Below are 26,814 nucleotides of genomic sequence, written 5' to 3'. Positions count from 1 at the left end.
GTGGCAGAACACTGGAACAGGCTTCCCAGGGGGGTTGGAGCCTCCCTTTCTGGAAACATTCAAAACCCACCATGGATGCATCCCTGTGCAGCCTGCTTTGGGGGTCCTGCCTTGGCAGGGGATTGGACCAGATGATCTCCAGAGGCCCCTTCCAACCCTAATGATGTCTGTGAACTCCGACATCTCTGAGATTTAACGATGTCCCAGACTTCTTTCAGCACTCCCAAGCAGCAGGAGACACAGCTTCCTGGGAAGGCAGGTTCCCTTAGGCTCACTTCTCAGGAAGCTAGTTGCTTTAGGCTAAAAAGACCAGGCGCAGCAGTACTCATTTTACTAGCTCTATGTGCCATGCTCTGTTATTACAACTCAGCTAACCATGGGGTGTTTTTCTTTGCTTCCCTCCATCCTAATTTGGCCCAGCACAATTTTAGAGCTGAATGGAATTAACATCTAGGAAATACTGATTGGGGGCCATGGTGCCAAAATTAGCAACAGCAGGAAAACAAGAATCTTGAATTGCATCAGATTGCAAATTGGTTGCAGCCACCATCACGCTGGGCTTTTAAGTCCTGCTGCTTAGGGGGGGAGAGAAAAAGAAAGAGAGACCATAAAAATCTCGGTTTGATGATTGCTTTCCTTCTGCATGGCACAGAAATGTGTTACAGCCCAGCACTTGCTTTGATGGGGCATTGGCCAACCTGTCAGATTGTGCCAGTTTAGATATGGTGTCCTTTGAAACCTTTGTGCCACTTGTTGTTTGCCTGGCCATAGGAATGTCACCCTGTCCTATGAAAATACAGATCATAGCTGGAGGGCTAAGTACTGTTATTCAGCCACAATAGATGTCAATGGGGTTTCCTTTTTGTAACCACATAAATAATTTCTGTGCTCCCATATGGAATCTGTTCTTCTTGTTTTTCCTTCTAATTTGAACAGATTATTCTTGCTTCTTTGCAGCTGGTTCCCACTGCCCGCAATTTATGAACAAGCTGAAATTATGAGTTTAAAAGCCCTCATGCCTTCTATAGGAGCAAATTTTGCTGGTTTAAGGCCATCTTGTAATATGTTTCTCATCTTACAGGCACAGTATTTTCTTTAGCTGAATTTCAGGGGCAGTTACCACAAGACCATTGTGGATTCAGGCTTTAAAAAACATTTTCTAGCACGTTACATGGCTTATATATATATAACAAAGTCATAGAATCATAGAATGGTTTGGGTTGGAAAGGACCTTAAGAGCATCCAATTCCAACCCCCCTGCCATGGGCAGGGACACCTCACACTAAACCATGGCACCCAAGGCTGTGTCCAACCTGGCCTTGAACACTGCCAGGGATGGAGCATTTACCACTTCTTTGTGCAACCTGTGCCAGTGCCTCACCACCCTCATAGTGAAGAACTTCTTCCTTATATCTAACCTGAACTTCCCCTGTTTCAGTTTGAACCCATCACCCCTTGTCCTATCACTTCAGTCCCTGATGAAGAGTCCCTCTCCAACACCCTTGTAGCCCTGTTCAGACACTGGAAGCTGCTCTGAAATCTCCACACAGCTTCTGTTCTCCAGGCTGAACAGCCCCAACTTTACCATCCTGTCATGTTTAAATACTTCTGAGATGAGCCAAAATGTACCAACTAAAAACTTTCTTTTCCCTTTATAAAATGACAGGAGCTGATTTCAGATGAACCTGTCTCAAGATGGGCAGATTAACCACTGGTGTTCTGGACAAATGCACCCAAGATAGGTTTAACTTCAAAAGCAAACCAGACCAAAAAGCAGCTTGAGAAGTAGCTTTTCATCATTTACAGTGGCTAGAAGGGCCTTTTCTGTCAGGTTGCTGAGGCTCCCTGGGACATGAGGACATGAAATATTTATCTGCCAATGTTGACAAGGGATGGTCTTTAAGAAATTGAAGATTCCCTTGTCGGTTCAGAATAAACTCTGCTCTTGATGCTAACTCAAGGCTGCGGAGCTTAAAGATCACTGGAAGGGATGGAGGCATGCATTATTAAAGAGAAAACCACAGGCTATGATGTTTGACTACAGGAAGGGTTAAAATAGGTCAGGAACTGAGGAAAGGGAGATTGTGCAAATAGAGGAGTAGGCAGAGCACAGCAGCTGCTTAGCCATGAAAATGAGCTTCAGAAGCCCTGCCATTGGAAGGCTGAATGGATTAAATACCTTGTGTCTGGCACTAGGTAGAATAGAATGGAATGGAATAGAATAGAATGGAATAAAGCAAAATATAATAAAATTTTACATGGGATTCAAACATGACTAAAAGCATCAAAAGTAAAACATGGCTGTGGCAGAGATGTTCAACTCCAGGCTTTAAAAATAGGAATCTCCTGTCTTCCTCTGATCCCTTCTTGCTCTTGGTTTTAAGCAAAATCACAGTGAGAGATGGTTTGCTGGACCTGAGCCTGCTGCCATCTCCTCCTCCTTCTTCCAATAAGGTTGCAAATAGATGCAAATTTATAGATGCAAATTACCCCACCCCGCCCAAGTCACCTCAAACAAATTAGAAGCAGCAGCAACTGAGATGGATGAAACATCCTTCCAAACTGGATGTCTGAAACAAAGAAACAGGGAGATCCTGGCACTGCACATCCGTGTTGAATGTGCCAAGAGCCCAGAGCACATCATCGAATGGTTTTAAACTAAAAGAAGGGAGATTCAGGCTGGATGCAAGGAAGAAACTCTTTATCGTGAGGGTGGCAAAACACTGGCACAGGCTGCCCTGAGAGGTGGTGGATGCCCCATCCCTGGAGACATTCAAGGCCAGGCTGGATGTGGTTCTGATCAACCTGATCTAGTTGAGGATGTCCTTGCTCAATGCAGGAGGGTTGGGTTAGATGAACTCTGAAGGTTCCTTACAGCCCAAACTAGTCTATGATTCTATTCTATGCTGTTGAGTACAGATTAAAACCACATGGGTGCAGTCAGTTGTTCTATTCAATCACCCTCCACACCTCTACCATGGGGAAGAGGGAACATTAGGAAAACATAATAAGCATTGGTTGGTTGCCTTCAGCACAATGTTGACTCCTTTTTTCCTATGTAAACATAAAGTAAAATGAAATAACTTTTATATGCACAATTTGCATGTATTTATAAAAACAAATACAATTAAATTGCCCTGAACTCTGTTGCTAAATGCTTCTTAGGTTTGGCGATTAAAAGAGTAGTCTCACTTGAAAAGACAGTATACTGCAGAAGTAGAGCTAGAGACCTTCTAGTGCTCACTCACTCATGGTGTTACCAGTCACTTCTTCAGTTTATTTGTGTGTATGGGTTGTCAGTGTAGAATCATAGAATCACAGAATGGTTTGGGTTGGAAAGGACCTTAAGAGCATCCAGTTCCAACCCCCTTGCCATGGGCAGGGACACCTCACACTAAACCATGGCACCCAAGGCTCTGTCCAACCTGGCCTTGAACACTGCCAGGGATGGAGCATTCAAAGCTTCACTGGGCAACAGAACTGTGATGTGTCACTATTGCTTGAACCCATTCTTCCACTATGCTAAAACCAAACTGCAAACCACTCTGAAGGTAGAAGGTTTTTAATCTGTGAATTGAAATTGCCTGAATTCCTTGTGAATTGCTATTTTGTATTTTTGCAGCATCAAGAAGAAAATCTGTGGTTGTAACTTAGGTACACACACATGATGCCACAGCTACCCCTATGGTGGCTATGCCTCGTCATTTACCCAGAGGAGCTTGGCCACTTGTCTGGAATATCCTTTAGTAAAAGGATCATACTTTTGTTTCATAGCACTTCACACAACAAAATCCCCAGTCCTGGCTCTCTGCCACCAGGTCCATACTCCACCAATTTAAAAAGCATTGTTTGAAAAGGAGAAATCCTCTTGAATCCCCCTCCTGGAGAAGAGAAGGCTCCTGAAGGGGAGACCTTAGAGCAGCTCCAGGGCCTAAAGGGGCTGCAGGAAAGCTGGAGAGGAGCTTGGGACAAGGGCCTGTAGGGACAGGCCAAGGGGAATGGCTTGAACGTGCCCGAGGGGAGACTGAGCTGAGCTCTTAGGCAGAAGCTCTTCCCTGTGAGGGTGCTGAGGCGCTGGCACAGGGTGCCCAGAGAAGCTGTGGCTGCCCCATCCCTGGCAGTGCTCAAGGCCAGGTTGGACACAGGGGTTGGAGCAAGCTGCTCTAGTGGAAGGTATCCCTGCCCGTGGCAGAGGTTGGAGCTGGATGAGCTTTAAGGTCCCTTCCAACACAAACCAGTGTGGGATTCTATGGTTCTATGAACCTTCAGATCTTCTGGTTTACTTCTGCATTCCCTGGGCACTGGTGCCCCTTCCACAGCCCCTGACTCCTCATACCAAGGTGAAGAAAGAGCTGAGGTGAGTCTTCCTCTGTCCATCACCCTGCTCCCACCAATGCTGCAATGCAGAGTGTGGGTGTCCACAGGTGTCTGCTACATGTGACTGGGAGCTAAGACTCACTCACACCAAGCTTGTGTCACCTACGGCCACTGTATCAAGCAGCTGTGTTTCTTTTACCCTTTCTCCCTTTAACCCATGTTGAAACATCCACATTGCAAATGATTTATAACAATTATGCCATAAAAAAGGATCTTGCTATAGTAATTTCCTTGTGTTGTTTTGTCATTAAGGTTCGTCTGGAATGGCCCACGGATCTGGCAGTCAATCCAATGGATAACTCACTCTACGTCCTGGACAATAACGTTGTGTTGCAGATATCTGAGAACCACCAAGTGCGCATCGTGGCAGGGAGGCCCATGCACTGCCAAGTGCCAGGCATGGATCACTTCCTCCTTAGCAAGGTGGCAATCCATGCCACGCTGGAGTCTGCCACTGCCCTGGCTGTCTCACATAACGGGGTCCTGTATATTGCTGAGACTGATGAGAAGAAGATCAACCGCATCAGGCAGGTCACCACCAATGGAGAGATATCCCTCGTTGCTGGTGCACCAAGCAGCTGTGACTGTAAGAACGATGCTAACTGTGACTGCTTCTCAGGGGATGATGGCTATGCCAAGGATGCCAAACTCAATGCACCATCCTCCCTCGCCGTGTGTGCTGACGGGGAGCTCTATGTTGCTGATCTTGGGAATATCCGAATCCGCTTTATTCGGAAAAACAAACCATTCCTCAACACACAAAACCTATATGAGTTATCCTCACCTATAGACCAGGAACTCTACTTGTTTGACACCAGTGGGAAGCACCTTTATACTCAGAGCCTTACCACTGGAGATTATCTTTACAATTTTACTTACTCTGGAGATGGAGATATAACCCTCATCACTGACAATAATGGCAACTTGGTTAATATCCGAAGAGATTCCACAGGGATGCCCCTCTGGCTGGTGGTGCCTGATGGCCAAGTCTACTGGGTGACAATTGGCACCAACAGTGCACTCAAGAGTGTAACAACACAGGGGCATGAAGTGGCCATGATGACTTACCACGGCAACTCTGGTCTCCTTGCCACTAAAAGCAATGAAAATGGTTGGACAACGTTTTACGAGTAAGTACATTAGGAATATTGTGCTGCTGACTTCATTCTGTGCTCTCTGAGCCATGAAAGGCTGATAGAATTTAATTCCCTGGACAGAATTATAGTCCAAATAAAATGGCCAGAACAGAGAATATTGGATCAAACACTAAATACTGGAAAGAAGTACATTAGAGTTTGAATAACCTCCCTCTATCAAGTCAAGAGTCAGGCAGTTTCTGCTGAGTTTTAAATCAGCTAAGTCATTTGGACACCTGGTTCTCCTTACATGCAGTCAGGCCTGGGTGTTTAGGTTGCTGTCAGAGAATTTTTCTTGGCTTTGAAAGCTTCGGAAGTGTCAAAGTTCCATCAGATCCTCTTTTTTTTCACAGCTTTTCACCTCCTTCCCATGCTGCCGTGTCCTTTTTGAGCTTCTGTAAAAGGGCTGATGTAGAATGACAACTGGCAATGACTAATGACAGCCTGCTCAGACAATGGGTCTGTAATTAATGGGCTGCTTGATCTCTATTGTTGTCATTGGCCTCACTAAGCTTTAAAAATAGCCTCAGAACTGTTCAAGACCATCCCTGCCCCAAAGAGGTTTTTGAGCAGAGAGAAGATGGGATACATCAAAAACCCAGAGATGGCAGTGGCTTGAAGATTCGTGCTTCACTGTATTACTGTTAGCAATTCCCTCCTTATAACTACTGTGAAGACAACACATTTCTGATTCAAATTGGAAAAAGATAGATAACCGAATGAAGGGCACCTAGAAGGAGGCTCTGAAAATTCATCCTGCTGTTGAGAAGCCTTTTACCCCCCTCTTCCTCAGTTTCATTTATATTTTCAAGTTGAACCTCTTTGAAACACTCCTTTTAGTGCATAATTTCCCATATGGTTTGAGTGGGTACATGGAAGTGTTCAGCTACCTTAATAATAGACCCATTGTAAGAGTCCAATTTGGCTTAAATAGACAGTTCCCAAGATTACAAAGAAAAAAGCTGTCAAATAAAGAGGCTGAGGGAAGTAAAGCTGCCTAAACCCACATATTCCTGTGTTAGACATGCACATGCTTTGGGTCTTCCTTTAAAATATTCCCGGCCCAGTTGCAAATATCTTTGCTTAATACTCACCATTAGTGCTCCTGCCTCAAAAAGAACTGATGGAAACTCTGTGATGAATCTTTTGAAAGGTTTATTTGCATTCCATCAATGTTCTGCTTGCAATTACTAGAGTGATATTTCTCAGTGAATCAAAGTTAATACCCTTCCATCTCTTACAGTGGATTTGCTTGAGGGGGGCTTTAGGGAAGAAAGATAGGGTGTTTTTCTCTATAGGAGTGGAAGCCTGCTATATTGTCAGGACCACTGCGCTGAATTAAGGAGGTATTGTATTGTCTTTTTGCAAAGAACCCAATAGTTTCTGTGCTTGAAAACAGATGTAGCCGTGGAGAGTAAAGCAAACTAAACATTACAGCTAATAATGGTCAGATTTATACCTCAAACATCATATTTTCTTTTTAAAGTGTGACTGAAAACATAAAGGAGATGAAATGAGACAGAAGCTAAAATCCAACGTATTTCTGTGGATATATTTATAACAGTGATCCATTATTTCTTGCTATCCAACAAAATAGAGCATTTGTGAAAGTCATCATTCTGGTCCTTTAATGCACTTCAGAAGAGTCATAAGAAAGCTTTTTAGAGCTAAATGGAAGACAGTATTCTCCAGTGGCTGGGCTATGGAAATCTTGACTAGAGCAAGTCAGCACTAGATGATAGCACAGCATCACTGAAATCAGAACTGGGAATGTGCCTTCAGAGATACCTCATCCAAACCTGTGATCAGTTATCTCCATTTAACTGCTCCTGACAGATTCTGATGCAACTTTATAGAACTACAGGGCAGAAGTCTATATCTGAATGTTAGCTCAGCCTCCTTTTATAGCTAATGGAGAGAAGCAGGCATTTCCAAGGTGTGTTACTTATGAGTTATGTCAGGTATCTGCTTTAGGACATGAGCTGGATTCTGAAGATTTCTCTTTGTAAGGCTAGTCCAGAATGATTACCTCAGATACAGATATTTACACTGCAGGTGTCTATGATTTGGTCATATGGATCCTATCAAAGTCATCTAAGTTACTCATAAATATTGCTACTGATAGCAATGTATTTATTGTACTGTTATTGCTAGAAAGCTTTTTTATCTGCTTAGTCTAAATCTTCCTTGCTTGAACTGGAGAACGTCACTATTCATCCTATCCTATGCTATCCTATCCTTTCCTATCCTTTCCTGTCCTATTCTATCCTATCCACTAGGGACTTGGAAAGCAGATCAGTCTGCTCTTCTCCACTGTTAAAAGTACACATCAAATGGCTCAAGAACTTGCACTGTGATAGCTCCCAAAGGTAATCAGTAGGGAATCATCCAGGCCAGGCTGGATGGGGCTTGGAGCAACCTGGTCTAGTGGAAGGTGTCCCTGCCCATGGCAGGGACTTGGAACTGGGTGAGCTTTAAGGTCCCTTCCAACCCAAACCATTCTAGGATGCTATGATCCAATGGGATTGTTTCAGGTGAATCAGCAAGGATTGATTCTACCCAGGTTTTGCTTGTGTAATGTGAGAAAAATATATAAAATCAGACCCAAAAAATGCAAAGATCAGTAAATGAAGGTGAGAGACTTCTACTACTTGATAAAGTAGGTTTCATTTAAACAAAATATGTTCTTACACCCTCTAGTGCCAGGGTACACTTGTAACAGGCCACGTCTAAAGAACTGCACTGAGCATTGACTCTAGAGGTTGTAGTGAGCAAAACATCAAGTCATTCAGTGTGATCCTCAGCATAATTCCATGGCAAATCTTTCAAACTTGCTGCTTGGATGGGCAAATAAAACGAACACATTTACTCATCTTGCTTTTCTTGTAGTGGGTAGTAAAAAGCTGATTTTATCCCTGCACAGCATCAATGAGACGAATACTGTCAGTTCTGATGGTTGCAGTTTATGAAGCACAGTGAATCATAGAATCAAAGAATAGTCAGGGTTGGAAAGCACCTTAAGATCATCCAGTTCCAACCCCCTGCCATGGGCAGGGACACCTCATACTAAACCATGGCACCCAAGGCTCTGTCCAACCTGGCCTTGAACACCGCCAGGGATGGAGCATTAACCACTTCCTTGAGCAACCTGTGCCAGTGCCTCACTGTGCTGTGCAGAAAAACACGACCAAAATGCATTTGTGGGGAGAAAGAGGCTTGATCTGTTTATCTTAATGTGAAAAAGACTGGAAAGTGTCTAGGTCACAGCATGTCAGCACAAAACTGTCCCCTACAGTGACTTCCTAGCACAGAAAGGGGCTGGAAGGCGAAGCCAGAGACACTCAAGTTGATAGGAAGGCAGGATATTTTGAGGCTGAGATTGCCTGACTGTTGGAGTGACCAAGCATGAGAAGCAGTATCATAGTATCTTCTAGTAACTTAGATCATGGCTCTGGAGGCCTTTCTTAAGATATATTCTTTACCAGATAGAAGATTTGCATGGGTCAAACACGAATTGCAGGGTAAGTGCAGGCAAGGCAGGGTGGAATCTGAGTTCCTTGGTATCCAAGAAACTGAAGAAGGTGATGTGAACCAAATCAACATTCAGTACCTTTAGTTTATTGGTTTCTGTATCAGAACATCAGGAGATTAAGTGATTTTAGGTAAATCCTGCAATCACAAGCAGCTGGGCAGTGCTCTCCTCAGGGTTTTCAGTCATGGCTGAGGGGGAAGGTGAAGCTCCTATTTCTGTTGTGCTCATGGCCAAGAAATAAAGACATCATATCTAATTCTTAGGAGAAACTTCATCTTTTTATAGCCCATAATAGTGGTTTATGGGCCAGGGCAAGCTGGACACCACTGTTTAAGTAAAGGTAAATTCACCTGGCAAGTTTACACTTCACTAGTGATCCCATGAAGAATGTTCCTCCAAGGTTTACCTTTACCTGACTCTCCGTAGGCTTCCATAAACCAGACATCCAACATGAAAGAGCAGTGGTGTTGCAAGAGTGGCAACACTACACGTATACACATCCAGCATCTCTGTTTCCCCTTCGTTTGTTGCTCGTAAGAGGGCATTTCATAGAATCATAGAACCCTAGAATGGATTGGGTTGAAGGGACCTTAAAGCTCATCCAGTTCCAACCACAGGCAGGGACACCTTCCCCTAGAGCAGCAATCTGAGCAACCTGGGTTGTTCCCAGCCTTTATCATAAGGCTGCAAAGAGCTGTGACATAGGGGAATGTTGCTGTGATTCTGGAGAGAAGGAGGCAGGATGCACTGATACTGGAGGTCTATCTCTAGGGCACACCAGGGAATCCAGGTCCTTCAAGGGTTCAGTCTTGGCTGGTCCATTGCCCCTTCATTTCTGTAGTGGAAGGAGATAAGCGCTGTCTGCAGGCAGCAGCAGACTTGGTCACAGCACAGCTCTCCTTTCACACATCCTACACTGAAGCCTGCTCTAACAATCCTGCTTTATTGGGTTGAGTGCTGAGTAAGGTTCAGTGCATAATGGTGAAGTTTCCCTTTCCTTGAGAGTGAAACTTCGCTCCCTGCAGTAATTAGCCTGTCCCCAAAGGCCTATCTAGGACTTCTTTGATGATTTTAGCATTATAGAGACCTTCTCTGCCTCTGCAGAGAGCTTGACATTTGCTGTCAATTAATGCAATGCAGCTCAGCTTGTCCAGTGACTGGATTAAAGCCTTGCCTTCCCATTGAACTTGTGACAGTGATAATCAGCAGCAGAGGAAGCTGATCTGGAAACCCTGCCAGGGGAACAGCTTCTTGTTGTTGCACTCCTCAAGTCAAAGACAAAGGGTGGTATGTGACTACTCGCGTCTTTGTTGTTGCTGCTTTCTCCCTCAACCTGATAAAATTGCTACCAGCCTCACAGTTTCTAAGCAGTTGCTGTTTGTCTGCTCCAGAGCTTGGGAGTTCTTATTAATGTATTTGTTTAAATCAAGAATACAGCAATTATCTTGATTAGCTCACTCAGATGGTATCACTGTATGGTAATTCAGTTTCCCCCTGAGCCCAAGTCAAACCTTCGCTGCATTATTGAGCCCAAATGAAGCCTTTTTGCTTAGGTCCTTTGCGTGCCCAATTAGTTTCAAAGGTCACCTCCTCCCATATGGAACTAAATCCTTTCACATCACTTGCAGCCAAGCCCAGAAACTCAAAACCTTTTCATGGACTGCCCAAGATGTGGCTCACAGCTGCCTGGAGGGCAAAGGGTCTTGTGGAGCCAGATCTTCAGATGGGCAATAAAGGGAGCTTTGACCCGTAACAGGGCATGCTGTTTTACAGGGAACCAAGCTCTGCCAAACCTCACACACTGTAATGGGTGCAAGGTAGGAGCCAGCTGGACTGAGCATGCAGGAGAACCTTGGGTGGCTTCCCAGTGACCCCCAGGACTCAGAGAGGTCCCACCCCAGCATCAGTAGTGTTTGGTGCACCAACCAGTGTCTTGGTCTGGGCAACTGGGGTACCAGAACTGGGTGTTGTGGTCAGCATCTACCCTGGAGTGAGATGCAGACTCAGTCTGCCTTGCAATTGACATAAAGGCTTTGAATTTTGTTCTCTTTTAGTGGAATCCAGAGTTAAATAACCTTTATTATCTTCAGAAGAGAAACCACTTCTTGACTCTGGGAAAAGCTTACTTACTGCATTGATAACATCCCTTTAGCACCTGATGATATCTCAAGTCAAACACTTGAGTTTTGGTGGTGTCCTTGGTTTAGTCATTCAAGTGAGGGTCTCTTTCTGCTCCTGCAGCAGACTGGGGTGTGAGAATCACCTTTGTCTTTGGCTCTCCCTTTCCTTTTAGCAAGACTCCTTGGCTCCACAGTTTCTTCATGATAAAATAATCAGATTCTTGTTGTTCTTCCAAGGAAGTTACGGCGAAACTCCAGTAAGTGCCATGATAAAATAGTACCTCTCCAGTACTCTCACTGGGTTGTGAGGTCATGTCTTGAGCCATTGGCCTGGCCTGAAATGAATGCCTGGTGTTGTCAGAGTTTAGTTAAGACCCAAGGGAACCACGAGTATCATAAAGGCTAGAGTGAGATCTTCCTATCTTCCTCAGCACATCTGGGCAGTCAGAAGATTCTATGATGGTGGCTGCAACCTGGCCTTGTGTTCGTAGGGACTTTGCCTCCATGTGTATTTGTCTGTTATAGATTCATTTTTAATGATGTGTGCAATGTCGTTTGAAAACGTGTAAGGAGGCAGAGGGTGCACATCTGTATAATTACATTCAAAAGAGAGTTTGCAAAGGACACTTTGGCACTAAATTCAATATTATCATAGTGTGTTTTTTCTTATCTTGTAGTCTTAAAAGGCTGATGAAATGGGGAAAAAAAAAGCTAACATGAAGAAACCCAGAGACTCAGACAAGGAATTGATTTCTAAATAGATGGTACTTGGGATTGCTGTCTTTTAATTCCCAAGACCCAGGTCTTTACACAATGGTAATGTGATAAATGAAAGCTCTGGATGTTTACAAGCTTACAATTAGGGCTCATAAGCACCAAATACCATTTTAATTCTGTGCATTGAACCTTAGCTAAATACGTTTCCAATTGGGAATGGATGGCAACGACTTCCTTTGCTGGCCTAATAATTGCCACTGTGATGGTAAGCGCTGAGTCTGTGCAGCAGGTTGGAATGGGAGGCAGCAGCTGTGTTAGCAGGTGATGAATTCATTGCTTGTAGTGGCTGCTGCGTGCGCTCCCCTGATTCAGATATTCCTTAATTCTGGTGCTTTAAAAGCATTTGGAGAACACAGAAGTCTTGGGCTCTGATGAAAACCAGCCCAACTCCTAAATCCCAACATGGTGGAAACAGGCCTAGGCAGCTTAGCTGCAAAATGAGGTGACTAGGAGAGATTTATCTCACTGCAAATACCAGGGCACACCTGCAGCTTTGTAAGAGCCAGGCACTTGGCCTTTCCAAGCTAAGAATGTGCCCTAGAAATGCCTTTACAGGGCTAAAAGTAGAGGTAGAAGGAACCACCTCATTTAACTCATGAAGCACATTATCTCTTTGGGATGTGCAAGCCTTCAAGCATCCAGGGAGACTGAGGGTATGTGACAGATGATCTCAGGTATGTGCTGTGTGATCTAAATGAAGGGAAAAGGGGAAAATGCTCCAGTCCTGAACAAAAGAGAAAAGGATCTGCTTGCCAAGAGGAAAATGCTGTGTGTATCTATGCTAACTGGCTTTCCACACCTCCTTTTCCATTGGGCTGGCTAAAAGGAGATTTTTCTCTGGACATGGGTGTTTGACACTTCACCTGCCACCAGATAAGAATAATAATAGCAATGGGTACAGTGCAGTTGTGCTGCCTTCTCCCATTTCTGCCTGTGTAAGGCATGACATCCTTGCAGCTGCAAATAGGGGACCTGTCGCCCCCAAAGTGAGTCCCTTCTTCGCTGCTTGGCAGAGGGGCAGCAGCTCTTGCAAAAGCAGAAAACACAGATGGTCCAGGTTAGTTGTGATGGAGGCTAATGGGGTGACTAAAGAGGTGCCAAAAGTCTAACATGCACGTGTAGACACCTTAAACCAATTCCAGCACACCATTCCAGGCTGTTCTGGCCCAAAAAGAGCCTTGCTTCTCAGCATCTGAAGTCCCAAATGGAAGTCCTTGCTCTTGGTGAAGTTCTTCCCTATAGTGTAAGTGTTGTACAGCTGTAAAAATGGAACTGTGTAAAATATATGTATTGTACTTGGTAATTTTGACTTTAAAAGAGAAACGTGTGTGCAGAGGGCTAGGCAACATCACACTCTTTCATGCTTGGGGCTGTTAAAATGGGCATCCACAGGTTTTTGAGGCTTTCTTTGAAGTACCAAAGGAGGGCTTGAATAGAGTACAGGGTTTCTGGCGACTCTCAGCATGGTGCTGAGTGCCATTCAATTAGGATAAAACGTGACTCACAAGACATTGACTCAACACTTACATGAAATAGCTCCCATGGGCGAGCTCTCTGCCCCCATCCTGGCTGTTGCTCTCCTTCTTTCCCTCATCCACAGGCCTCCTTTCACACTTGCACCTGAATTACACCAAACTCGCCCCTTAGACTTCAGTGCAGCACGTGTAGGTTTTGTGCTATGACTTTAAGAGGTGAATCAGGCTCAATTTCAGGAGCAGCTCATTATTTAAAGTATAAATAGAGCAAGATAAATAAGTCCTGCTGATGCCACCAAGGTGGCAAGTTCATATCCATCCTCCTTAAAGTTTGGAGCATGTGAGGTCTGGGTCTACCTTTACAGTTCAGACTGGTTTATACATAGGATTCTTAATGTCATGGTAGAAAGAATTTGGGGTGTTACACAGCACACCTTTAGCAATGACAATGTTTTCTCAGCTTAAAGGAAAGACTAAATCATGTCCCTTGTCAGCAGAAGGGGTAAAGATATCATCACCTGTGATGTTTCCAGTTTAAGACTCACTGTTCTAGGAGGGCATGTGCAGATGACTGTGGAGAAAGCACAATCAAAGCACATACCATGTCAGTGCAAACAGGTCACCCACAAGCACGGAGCAAAGCGTTTGGTGCTGAGAGCACGTTAGTCCTGGCTCTTGCAAGGAGATTCAGTTCGAATCCAAGCTGTGTGCTGCTGGCTGCTTGCAAAAGCTGGAACTGGTCTCTGCCAAACTCCTGCAATGCAGTCCTGAATTCATCCCATTGCCTCTTTTCCATTGCACAAGTGGCTGACTGATTGCCAGAGCTTGGAGGCAAAGGGCATGGCTGCCCTTGACTGATAGGCTGACACCATGAAGGGCCAAATGCTTTCTTCTACTTTCCTACCTCCCCTTCTGCCCAATGGGCAAGGAAAGCTCCACGTGGTGGTGGCTCCAAACCCGAGGGATGGAGACACTTGCAATGAGCTCACCCCCTTAGTCGCTATGTGCTAAATATTAAACTTGGGCAAAAATCACTTTTTCAACCAGCCCTTCCTCACACTAAGGCAGTGACAATGTATTGTTGGAAGCAGAGTACCAGCACTTTGTACGGATCTGGAAATGGATTGAGAATGGAAGACGAGATGCATTTCTTTTCATGTATATTGCAGTCAGTCCAATGGCTGCACCTGAGGCCCTCATAGGTTGCAGTTCAAGAGTACATTCCTTTCCCCTTCCCCTTCTTCACCTTTTCCTTTCCCTTCCATTTCCCTTTTCCCTTCCCTTGTTTGTTTAGGGGTTTTTGTTATTAGATGGGGTTTTATTCCCCATCTCAGAGTAATCCTGAAGAGGAGGATCAAGAGCTCCTCAACCATCTGCTCCCTCCAAAGTCTGATCAGCTATACCCAGACCCTCCCTAACACATTTCTCTCCCCTATCCTTAAAACCATTGAGCATTGGGGTTTCCAGTGCTCCATCTCTTGCTTGGAGCAACCATAGGCCTGGAAAATGTTCTTCAGCTTCTGATCTGAATCTTCCTTGTTTCCATTGAAGCTAGATTACTTCTTGTCACATCCTCAGTAGATGTGATGAACAATTCATTATAATCCTCTTCAGAACAACCATTGTCAGGGTGTCATCTTTCCTTGTCCTTGTTCCCCCTCTTCTAAATTAACCCTTTCGGGGGGGGGGGGCTTTGCTTCTTAGATCATGATTTCTATGCTGCTGTCCCTGATGTATCATTTACATTAGTTCATCATTCTGAGGAGTGATGCCTTCACTCGACACTGTACTCTGCCAAAGGCTCCCCAATGGGTATTGCGGAAGAATGAGTCCTCTCTGCTCACCCACCACTCATTTGGTATCCCCAAATGATATCTTTTCTTGATATGATCTTCTTATATATCATACAAATCATTCTTAAATGAAATGGAAGAAGTCAAACACTCATCACTGATTGCTTTAGCTGGAATTTTTCTCCTGTTTCTCCAAAACTATATAAATATCCCTTCCATGAAGGTCCATCTCATCTGAAGATCCAACTGATCTGCAGAGATAAGACAGTAGAGCATCCTGCTCTTTTCAAATTCCACCTACAATAGCCTCACAGCAAAGGTCCCTTGCCAGCCCTCTGCTCTGAGCTCAGTCTGTAACCCAAAGGCACACTTTGGCAGTGCTACAAATGGGAGGCAGGAGGATGTGTTGGCTCTGTTGGCTCAGAAGACCTCTAGACACAAGTTTCTGCTCCTCATTTTTACTGTTCAATACTTCCCCCCCAGTTTGTTAACTGCTGTGGGACCTGAATGTATGCAGCTTATTTCATCTGGGTCCTGGTACATGAGTGTCCACATCACAGAAACCATCCCAGATGGTGCTTATATTGATTCCCTCATTGGAAAAGCCAAGGACACAGTAGGGGTGAAAACTGAGCTGCCTTTTTACACTTTGAAACCAGCCCTTCCAGATGGTGCTAGGAGCAGTATAAGGTAGACACGGGGGTCTCAGCTGCTCTCAGGGCTCTACACCATGTTCACAAAGGACAGCTCTCTGTCTGATGTGGCCAGTCTGGCAGGTCCTTGCTGCTACTTTAATATTAGCTTCTAAATAAGGGGGAAAAATGCTGAAGAGCTGAGGACACAACCAGAGAAAACAGTTGATGGCCTCCATAAACTCCTAGCTCTTGCTAGACAGGGTGCACAGGCCAGTGCTTTGCCATAAGCCACAGCACAGTACATGGGAAATAAAGGTACTCTTGTAAACAAGAAGCACAGCACAAAGCAAGGGGAACATGTTGTTAAAATACAAGCTAATGCTTATTTAGTCATTTTCTGTTCTGTGCTTGATTTTCTTCAGCTAAAAGCTGTGATTTTCTTCTCATTAAGCCAAAAATTCATCACAGTCTGACAGTGACAATGTGTTTTTCTCTGGGAAAAAATCTGGGTGTCTGGTTTATAGCATGATTCCTGTATCCCACTCCTCTGTTGATGCTGTTGACTTCACTCCTTCCTCCCTTTCAGGTACGACAGCTTCGGCCGCCTGACCAACGTGACCTTCCCTACTGGCCAAGTGAGCAGCTTCCGCAGCGATACAGACAGCTCCGTGCACGTCCAGGTGGAAACCTCCAGCAAGGATGATGTTACAATAACAACTAATTTGTCAGCGTCAGGAGCATTCTACACCCTGCTCCAAGGTGAGTTGGGCCCCTGTCACCCTCCCAACCAAGCTGGAAACAATGGATTATCCATCATCTTGGGATTCCCCACATAAGAATGATAAGAAGCTGTTGGAGGAAGTCCAGAGGAGGTCATGGAGATGCTGTGAGGGCTGGAGCAGCTCTGCTCTGGAGCCAGGCTGAGAGAGCTGGGCTGGGGCAGCCTGGAGAAGAGAAGGCTCCTGAAGGGGAGACCTTAGAGCAGCTCCAGTGCCTAAAGGGGCTACAGGAAACCTGGAGAGGGGCTTGGGACAAGGGCCTGTAGGGACAGGCCAAGAGGAATGGCTTGAACCTGCCCGAGGGGAGACTGAGCTGAGCTCTTAGGCAGAAGCTCTTCCCTGTGAGGGTGCTGAGGCGCTGGCACAGGGTGCCCAGAGAAGCTGTGGCTGCCCCATCCCTGGCAGTGTTCAAGGCCAGGTTGGACACAGGGGCTTAGAGCAAGCTGCTCCAGTAGAAGGTGTCCCTGCCCGTGGCAAGGGTTGGAACTGGATGAACTTTAAGGTCCCTTCCAACCCAAACCAGTCTGGGATTCTGTGATCACAGTATCACAGTATCACAGTAGGTTAGAGATTGGAAGGGATCTCAAAAGATCATCTAGTCCAATCCCCCTGCCGGAGCAGGAACACCTAGATAAGGTTACACAGGAACGTGTCCAGGCGGGTTTTGAATGTCTCCAAAGAAGGAGATTCCACAACCTCCCTGGGCAGCCTGTTCCAGTGTTCCGTCACCCTCACTGAGAAGAAGTTTCTTCTCAGGTTTAGTGGAACCTCTTGTGCTCCAATTTGTACCCATTACCCCTTGTCCTTTCATTGTTTGCCACTGAGAAGAGCCTGGCTCCATCCTCGTGACACTCCCCCTTTATATATTTATATACACTAATAAGGTCACCCCTTAATCTCCTCTTCTCCAAACTATAGAGACCCAGCTCCCTCAGTCTTTCCTCATAAGGGAGATGCTCCACTCCCTTAATCATCTTAGTTGCCCTGCGCTGGACTCTCTCCAGCAGGTCCCTGTCCTTCTTAAACTGAGGGGCCCAGAACTGGACACTGTTGGGGGCTCTTTAGTGATCAGGAAACAGGCATCATCTTGATAATGCCAAACTCACCTGCATCCTTAGCACCCTTACATGCTCTTGCAGGTGCCCACTCACACCTACTTAGCCACATTCCCTCACTCTGTGGTTGCTCTGTAGTTGTTTTCTGCTTTGTTCTCAACTGGTTCCCTTGCCACACAGCCCTCATGCAGTACAGTCCTCCATCATCATCACCATTCCTGTTGTAATAAAAAGGGTTGCATAAATCTAGCTGCACTTTCAGCCAACCCCTTTGCTTCATTCTCTTAATGGCTTCCAACTTAGCAGTAACTCTTCTCCTGGAACAGGCTTCCAGCTGGATGCTGGAATCTCTGTGATTCTTTATTGCCTGGCTATTCAAGCATCCATAAGGAAGCATCCAGAAAAATGCCCATCCCTGTCCTCAGAAGGTCTGTGTTTGAGCTGAAGGGCTGGTGTGCAGAGGCACAAAGGAGGAAATACAGATGGGCAGTCAGGGTAGGACTCATAGGACCAGTTTGTGGCTGTTGGAAATGAGCACAGTTCTACCAGTGATGATGAAGTGGGGAAGTGGAGGACTGATGAGGTGAAGGAAAGGTGTTGAAATGGGAAATAAAAGAGGAAATGATAGCAGGGGAAAAGGTGCTGAAATACCAGTAGGAGCAGCAATTGGAGTGTACAAACCACACCAGCCTGGATCTGCAAGTTCTGTAGGCTCCTTAGGGTCAGGGTGAGCCATCAGTCCTGTTCCCAGAGCCTGGAGAAAAGGAGACTTTCAGACTCCACTTTCTTCACCCCCCCAGCTCTCGTTCACTCTTAGCCTGTGCCTAATGGCAATGGGGTGTCAAACATCATTTCTCCTTATGAGGAATGAAGTGCTCCAAGTGAGACCAATCTGTTCCAGGGTCATATTTGTTCCCACATGACTGGCATATCCCTCCCCTTCTCTTTTCCTAAAAGCAAGTACCTCCTATGGCTGAACACTGCTTTTCCTGCCTCTGGAAAGGGCAGCTGAGAGGGTGCCAGCCCCTTCAAGCCATCCTCACTATTCCTGGAGGGAACACAATGTCTTTCTTACTCTTTACTTCTAGCCTGCAAAGCAGATCCAACCTCTACCCTGCCCCATCCATCCACTCACATTGAAACGTCTGGCGACTGCACAGGCATGAGGCTGGCTTCATCTCAAGAGCCTAATTAAGCAATAGAGCCCACTGTTGGGGGCTCTTTAGTGACATAATTGACTGTGATGTGATTTATACACCCGGAGCTGAAGGCACAGTTAGATAATGGTGCCACAGTCAATTACCTCATTGTGCTGCCCTCCAGCACGGGGCCACTCTTCCCATCAGGACATGTGGTATCACAAACAGCTCAACTGTCCTTAGAAGTATACAGTTATGGAAATGCTTGGATCTGAAGAAACTCATCTTAAAGTGAAGGTCCGGTTAATGCTGTGGAGGTGGCCTATGACTTGCTGAGGCTGGCTTTCCTACAGGCATTAGGGACTGTGAATTCTCAAAGTAGGGTAGCTGTTTATTCATGGCAGCGCTGTAGAAACTGAAACAAGAGTTGCCCAGGGGTGTATTGAGCACAGCTGAAATGTAATTTGCCTTCCAACTGCTTCTCCAGGGATGGAGCTGGAGGTCTGTGAGTCTCTTGCCCTCTCCACTGTTCTCCAAGCAAAATGCATATTGCAGATTCCCTTTGCTCGTGCATTTTCCTTATGGACTCAGCTCTGTCCAGCTTTCCCAAATCCTTGGTGAACCTCTCAGGAATGCCAGATCACACTGTGAATGGGTGAGATCTGAGAAGGCATTTTCAGAAGGTTACAGATTCCTGTCAGATGGATTTAGGAGCCTCTGCAGCTTGCAGGCACCTCAGCACCTCGGTGGGATTTTGTCCTCTGGACTAATGACAAAGTGAGCATTTGTTCAAAGCCAAAATAGGGCAGTAGTGCCCTAGAGCCAAAGCAGCATAAAATACAGCATCCAATGGCCCCTGGATTTCATGTAGCCATTGAGGAGCTGCTTCCAAAGCCAGGGAAGAGTCTTCTCTTGGGAAAATGTTGGAAGTGGAGAGTTTAAATTCCCCACAGTGCTGGTGACAATCCACCATAACCCCTCTGTGCTGCTTATGGAACACAAAGGGAACATCACATGTCCAGTGAATTTCATGGTGGCCTTCACTCTTTCCCTTGCTTCCTGGTGACAGAGGGCGGAATATATTAACTCTGCAGAGATATTTCATTGATTTGATTTAAAGCACATCTCCTACCACTTTCTCACCAAACCAAGCATCTAAGAAGAGTGACAGCCCCTTCTCTCTGTTTGCAGAACCAAGCATGCAGTGGGTTTGAGCCTGCTGGAGTCTTATGTTGAAAACCCATCAACTTCAGTACTCAGTGGTATAGCTAAAATACTCAGCTCTACACTATGGGTCACTGCTGTATGTTTATAGTGGCAAAATCCAGTGCCACCGCAGACTGACACTATTACTGCTATGTACAGTGAGTTGTGGTCGTGCTGAGATCAGTGTGGCAAGATTCCAGCTGGCTACAACAGCAGCAGGATCAGACTCACTGTAGGAAAAGACCAACTGGTTTCAGGTTTCCTTTCCTAATGATACCAAACTGTGCTCTTTGCTGATCTATTTTGTCCAGACAAGAGATGATAATACCACTAGGATCGCGTTTCCTGCTGTGCTGTGGCAGAGCAAAGAGTGAACAAACCCCAACTTGCTTCAGAATGGAAAAATAATTGACATGAATTTTTAATGGGTGTTTTTATTCACAATTAGGTATTTATGGCAGCCTGGAAATGGTAATATTTTCCATCTTTTGAGGAGCTTCAGATAAGGCAGTCGTTGTATAATGTGCTTTTAAAGCCATTCTGCACTGAACAAGCCTTGTGCTTTCTTACCCTTCTCTCTGCAGAGAGAAACGCCAGCTGGGGATTCAAAGGATGGGCTTTTAGCCTGCCTCATTCCTGAAGGATGTGGAAAGGATAAAGTTCTTATCTTCCACTCCTAAAGTCCCAAATCCTGGCCACAAATGCTGCTGATCTCTCATGAGCTAGCAGAGGCCAGATGTATGGAGATGTGTAGGAGCTTAGTGGCTCTGCTTGCTTTCCAAACACGAGGGCTTTGGTTGCCTCCTGAAAGCTTTCCCAAGTGCAGTGGTTTGGCTGTTTGGGGAAGTGGTGAACATTAACTCACTGTGCAATTTCCTGTCACTGGTGAGACAAGGAGGTGGCCCCATTTTTTCATCTCTTGTGGTGGAATTGGGATCTTGAGGATATGAAAGCGTGGACAGTTTTCATCCGGACTGTGATTTAAAACACGCATCCCCCCCGCCCCCCCCCCCCCAGTGGTTTAGCCTAGAGGAAAAGGTTTGAAGCTGTGTCCTTTGCTAGGCTATTACATGGATTTTATACTGGTGCCTTTCTTAACTCACGCAAGACCTTTCTGCAAAGCTTTGAGGTGCAAAACCTCATCAGAATGAAAGAGATTGTCCATCACTGATTAAACCAATGTTCTGTTCACTGTGAATGGGACAGGTGAGTGACAGAGTGCATTTGGTGACAGCCATCAGAAATGTTGATGAAGCCTGAGTGAGGGGGCTAATGAAAAGCGGGGGTTCTATCACTGGGTTTCAACAGATCTCTTTTCTGTCTTCAGACCAAGTTCGAAACAGCTACTACATCGGCGCTGATGGCTCTCTCAGACTGATGCTCGCCAACGGCATGGAGGTGGCCCTGCAGACCGAGCCACATCTGCTGGCGGGCACTGTCAACCCCACAGTGGGGAAGAGGAACGTCACCCTGCCCATTGACAACGGCCTCAATCTCGTGGAGTGGAGGCAGAGGAAGGAGCAAGCGAGAGGGCAGATCACCGTCTTCGGGCGGCGGCTGAGGGTGAGTGAGAAGCGTTCTGGATTGCACTTCCCATCTCATCAGTTCTGTCTCGTGACACAAAGGGACAGGGATTGTGTTGTCTGTGATAGGGATGAGGCTGCAGGACACAGAACTAGCTGTTCACTGTCAGTGACACAGCCTTTGTGATTTGAATATACACATCCGTGCTGATGTTCTCTTGGCCATCACAGGTAGGATTGATGATTTGCCTACAAGTCCTTTGCATCACTGGGAATGTGTGACCTCCCATGTGTGACCACAGGTTTAACCATCATGACAGGCTGTTTAAGCAAGTGAGAGATGATCATAACTACAAAATACTGCACCAATTAGTGCAGGTATTTTCTGTCCGTGCTGCTGGCAGTAATAGACCTGAGCACCAAAAGTTTTCTAAGCATATGAGGACAGGCTGAGAGAGCTGAGCTTGTTCAACCTGTTTATTCCAACTGCAACTGTGCTGAGGCACTGGCACAGGGTGTCCAGAGAAGCTGTGGCTGCCCCATCCCTGGCAGTGTTCAAGGCCAGGTTAGACACAGAGGCTTGGAGCAAGCTGCTCTAGTGGAAGGGGTCCCTGCCTGTGGCAGGGGTTGGAGCTGGATGAGCTTTAAGGCCCCTTCCAACCCAAACCAGTCTGGGATTATGTTTCCAGGGAAGCCTCAGAATAATATCTAGATTCCTGATGCTTGCTGATCTGTTGAACCTGGGGTCTCAGGGCTGTGCATCACAATTGTCATTGCTCTCTAAGTGAAGTGTTACAAACAGCTCCAGCCCGATTGTCCTTTCAGTGCTTGAGACTGATGTGTTTTGAAAACCTTGTTCCACACACTGCACCACAGACTTGTCAGGGCTGTTTAAAGATCTCCCCTTGCTAACTGCTTGGCAAGGCTGGTAACTTGTCATCGGAAGTCCTGTGCACTCACCCTGCACCTTGCTGGTCTCAGTCATGAGCTGATGAGCGGTTCCTGGGAAGCTTCTCAGCACCTGGCAAATTCATAGCCTTGGAGAAAGGTGCTTAGTGCTGTGCAATGCCACCACTGTAAAAGGATTGCAGCTATCCAGTAGCACTTCAGCTTTGCAGCAAATATTAATCATAGAATCATAGAATGGTTAGGGTTAATGCTCTGGTTTCTAGATATATGTTTCCCAGTCCTTGCTCTTCACCTCTCCCTCTTCCCTGCTGCGTGACCCCTGGCATCTTGGTGTGATTTCTCCCACCTCTCCTCACTCACACTTGTCAAGTGTTGCTCTTCACCCTTCCCAGCCCAGCCTCTGCTCTTTTCCCCTTGTTTCAATAGTCTTGTATTTTGCTATCAGGAGAAAACAGCAGTGAAAGCTGAAGCTGGTCCTTCAATGGGAACTGGTCTATACCTGCAGATCCCTTTGCATTGGTTTGTCTTGGGTATTTTCATTCTATTTTAGTATTTCATTTTAAAAACGAATGGAATTTTCAGGCAGGTTTTCTGTTGAAAGGAGTGACCCTGCTGAAATCTGCCACAGCTGTTTGGTGTTCAAAGCAGTTTCCATTCATTTAGCCACAGCTCAGCTGCCCATGTCAGTTTTATCTTCCCAAATTCTCACAGTAGATTCAAAAGCAGAATGTGTCTTTGCTTTAATATTGTCCTGCAGTTGGAAAAGCACTTGCAAAATGAGTTTTCAGGCTGGTTAATGATGTCCCTATAAATCTGCCAGCATTTATTCACATTTTGAGCCTATCGGGACCCTTCTAGGGAAGCAGAAGAGCATCTTACATGGTTGAAGGACTTAGTTATGGCTCTGTTCAGGGGTTCAAAATAGCTGAGGGTGTACAAGATGTTTTAGGCTGCTTGTCTGTACCTGCATGGCAGCATCTGCACCCCTAAGACATAAACCTGCAAGGTGCTAATTGCCTCCCTGGGGATTGCCTGACGTTTAACATTCTCCGTGTGTCATGTTCTCCCCTTCCCTCATCCCAGTAATTGCTGCTTTCCCTGGCAAGGGAGAAGCTGAGGGAAATTAAGTTCAACATGTTTTTGTTCATTTGGGGACATGTTATCGTTTTCAGCCGTATGTGAGTAAATCACTGCTTTCCCTCTCCCCTTACCCCCACTGCCCACATGAGACAGCAGCAAAGACATGGTGCTCCATGGGGAAAGAGCATACCTAAAGAGGCTGCAGCACCATTCTGTGAAGCCAACAGGATCTGGCCACTATAGAAAAGGGAATTCCCTGAAACCAACATTCTTTGTTCTGCCATTGCATGGATCCACATAGAATCATAGGATGGTTTGGGTTGGAAAGGACCTTAAGAGCATCCAGTTCCAAACCCCTGCCATGGGCAGGGACACCTCACACTAAACCATGGCACCCAAGGCTCTGTCTGAGGTGGCCTTGAACACTGCCAGGGATGGAGCATTCACAACCTCCCTGGGCAACCCATTCCAGTGCCTCAGCACCCTCACAGTAAAGAACTTCTTATATTCAATCTAAACTTCCCCTGTTTCAGTTTTAACCCGTTACCCCTTGTCCTATCACTACAGTCCCTAATGAAGAGTCCCTCCCCAGCAGAGGTCTCCACGCAGCTTCTCTTCTCCAGGCTGAACAGCCCCAACTTTCTCAGCCTGTCTCCATACAGGAGGTGCTCCAGTCCCCTGATCATCCTCGTGGCCCTCCTGTGGATTTATTCCAACAGTTCCACATCTTACGAGCTGTGGCCCTTCCTCCCACAGTTGTGGGGTATTCTTATTCTTACATGTTAAAGCAGACTCTTTCCCTTCTATACCACACACCCCATGGAAAGTTGTGATGCTCTGATCCAGTGTCCCCAGCAGTGAGATATCTCCATAAACTGGCTGGCTACAAATTCAACCCATCACTGGCCAACGGCAACACAGAGTCCATCTGCAGTGAGTGCATTCAGCTCCAAGGAACAGGCTCCTTCCTTTTTAAACAAACTTGAGGTTTTCAATGAAGAAGGACATAAAATAGTCTCTGACAATGGAGCAAATAGGACAGCCAAAAGAAAGCTGCTGGCTCAGCTCTTTTATTCCCTTAACCATGGAAACTCCTGTTGTAAGTCACTTTGTTTTTCCCAAGACCTTGGCAGCAGGTTAATGGTAGCATCAAGACCAGACACTCCCCAGGCCCAGTTTGACCAGAGAGGGATGTACTGCTACCACTCCTGGTGTGTTGACTAATGAGAACAGCCCAGCATCACCTCCACAAGGTGTTGAGGTCTGGAGATGCTCACCTCAATGGTTTTAGCAATTCACTGGGGAAATTGCTTTGTAGGCAGCCATTTATCACATGGATGTTGTTGGCTCCAGGAGCTCTCATTGCAGAAGTATTGTTTGCCCTCCTCTGCTGAAGGTTGCCAGAGTGTTTGCAAGAGAAAGCTTCTCTTTCTGTGCTCTTATGCTCCCAGGGAGATCAGGGCATGGTGTTTAATTATCATTTAAGCTAAAGGAGCTCCCTAGGAAACACTGGAGAACCCAGAGATGGTGGTGTGATTATGCTCTTGTTTTCCCAAAGCAAGCCGAGGGATTGAATGAAGTACTATGGAACATGAGTCTGGGGTTAAATTTAGTCTCTCGTATATTATAGAGGGATGTCAAATACACTGTGAACTGGGGATTTAGATTTTCCCTGTCTGAATCCTGTGCTGATCACAAGCCTTGTCAAATGCTCTGAGGGGCAAAAGCTTTTTGCAGGAGCTTTTCAGACCCTGTTCCAGGTTAAGGACTCAGGGATGTAGCACCTTATTTAGCTGCTCACCATAACACATGGTTATTGGACTGAAGCCTGCAGCCCTTCCAGTTCTTCTGCAGAAAATTCCCTTCTGTTCAAGACATGACATTGAACAAGGATGAGTTCCATGTTTGAGAAAACAAACCATAGAAAGCACATGAAAAGGAAGATTGATTCCAACTAGTCCTGCAGAAATCACTTGCCAGCGCATGTGGAGAGTGGCATGACTTAGGGCACCAGTAATGGGATACAGGGATTCGGACTGAGCTTAAGAGCCAGCCAGGGACCTGTTCTTTGGTCCTTCCAGCACAGAGAGCAGCACTGCTGCTGGCACACGGGTCAGGAGACCGCTTTCAGCCTGGATGTCAATCCCAACCCTGGAAGAGCTATTTCCAGCTCTCTTGGCAGAGATCAGGAGCAGAAGAAGCTGCAGCTGCTGGGCTGGAGCTGCTCTGCAAAGAGGTGGAAGGTAGAGATGCTGTTCCTTCCTGCTTTGATTTTTTTGCAAGCCATTACCACTTCTGTTTCCCTATTTATGGCAGCAAGAGCCTACAAAAGACCAAAATGCTCTTAGCTCTATGTGTGTATCTGTACTTAGAGTCTTGATAGCTTTGTAGTTATTTTCCAGCTCGCCTGTTACAGCGGGCTGTTGGCTGATTCCTTCTTCCATCACAAAAGTACATTCTATTTTACACATATTTAATTAGAACATTATCTGTTTTCCACAACGTTTCTTCCCTTGACTCGTACCTGCCTTTTACCATTGTCCTTCATTAATTGAAAATCACTGTTGCACTCGCCTCCTCTTACATCATCCTTATAATTACATCATGGGCACTGATTCCCCAGCTCCTGAGGTGCCTTCTTTTGAATTCCAACGTTGTGGTGTCTCTAAGCTTCAGTTAGGGTTGGAAAGGACCCACACAGCACAAAAGCACTGCAGTGGTCCTGCCTCCCCCTCTCCTGTTCCTCCAGGGCTGAGGAACCCCTTCTTTATTCTATCCCATCCTTTCTCTTGCTGTTTAGCACTCAGATACTCCCTCATCCCTCAAAATATAGTGGGAATTCAATCAACACCCTAAAGCCATGGCCAAGATCAAAGCCAAACCAGGGCTGAGAACAGTGCTCAGGTCATGAGCTTTATCCAGAGGGGCATAAGGTAGTGTTATAACTTGGTCTGAAGACCCTGCAGCAAGCAGCAAACTCTGGTTTATTGCCTGCAGCTGAAGGGCTGCAAAGGGAGTTTGAAATTCATCCAGGAAGAGTCTGTACCTTTCTAGAGAAGAGGGGTTCAGCAAATGAAAGAGGTTTAAAAGTGGTGGGATGGCAAAACAGCTTTCTTCATTGGCAAGCTCTTACTGGGAATGTGGGGTTTTCATCCTTGCTCAGTGCTTTGCTGCTGTGGTGATGTGCCTTTGTGAATCTCCTTGCACACAAGTTGTATTATCGGGTTCTTTTCTGTTGCTCTGCGCTACAGTCCCTGAATGAGGATGTATTCCTGCTC

General features: G+C 45.9%; 1 protein-coding gene across 12 annotated transcripts in view; it reads left to right on the top strand.

Moving 5' to 3' along the window:
* TENM4 (teneurin transmembrane protein 4) overlaps positions 1-26,814 on the top strand; it is a 755,206-nt gene that overhangs the window by 708,926 nt on the left and 19,466 nt on the right. For all 12 annotated transcript variants that reach the window (XM_061343269.1, XM_061343268.1, XM_061343271.1 and 9 more), the window contains 3 exons: positions 4,630-5,507; positions 16,432-16,604; positions 21,352-21,587. In XM_061343269.1, coding sequence (XP_061199253.1) covers positions 4,630-5,507; positions 16,432-16,604; positions 21,352-21,587 — 1,287 coding nt within the window. The remainder of the gene's footprint in view (positions 1-4,629; positions 5,508-16,431; positions 16,605-21,351; positions 21,588-26,814) is intronic.

Source organism: Neopsephotus bourkii, unplaced genomic scaffold, assembly GCF_033783945.1.
Source record: "Neopsephotus bourkii isolate Nb327-2 ecotype Australia unplaced genomic scaffold, CSIRO-AGI_Nbou_v1 NB_1825, whole genome shotgun sequence".
In the NCBI taxonomy this organism is placed as follows: Eukaryota; Metazoa; Chordata; class Aves; order Psittaciformes; family Psittacidae; genus Neopsephotus; species Neopsephotus bourkii.
Note: the sequence above shows the minus strand (reverse complement) of the source record. Positions and strands in the feature narration are given on the sequence as shown.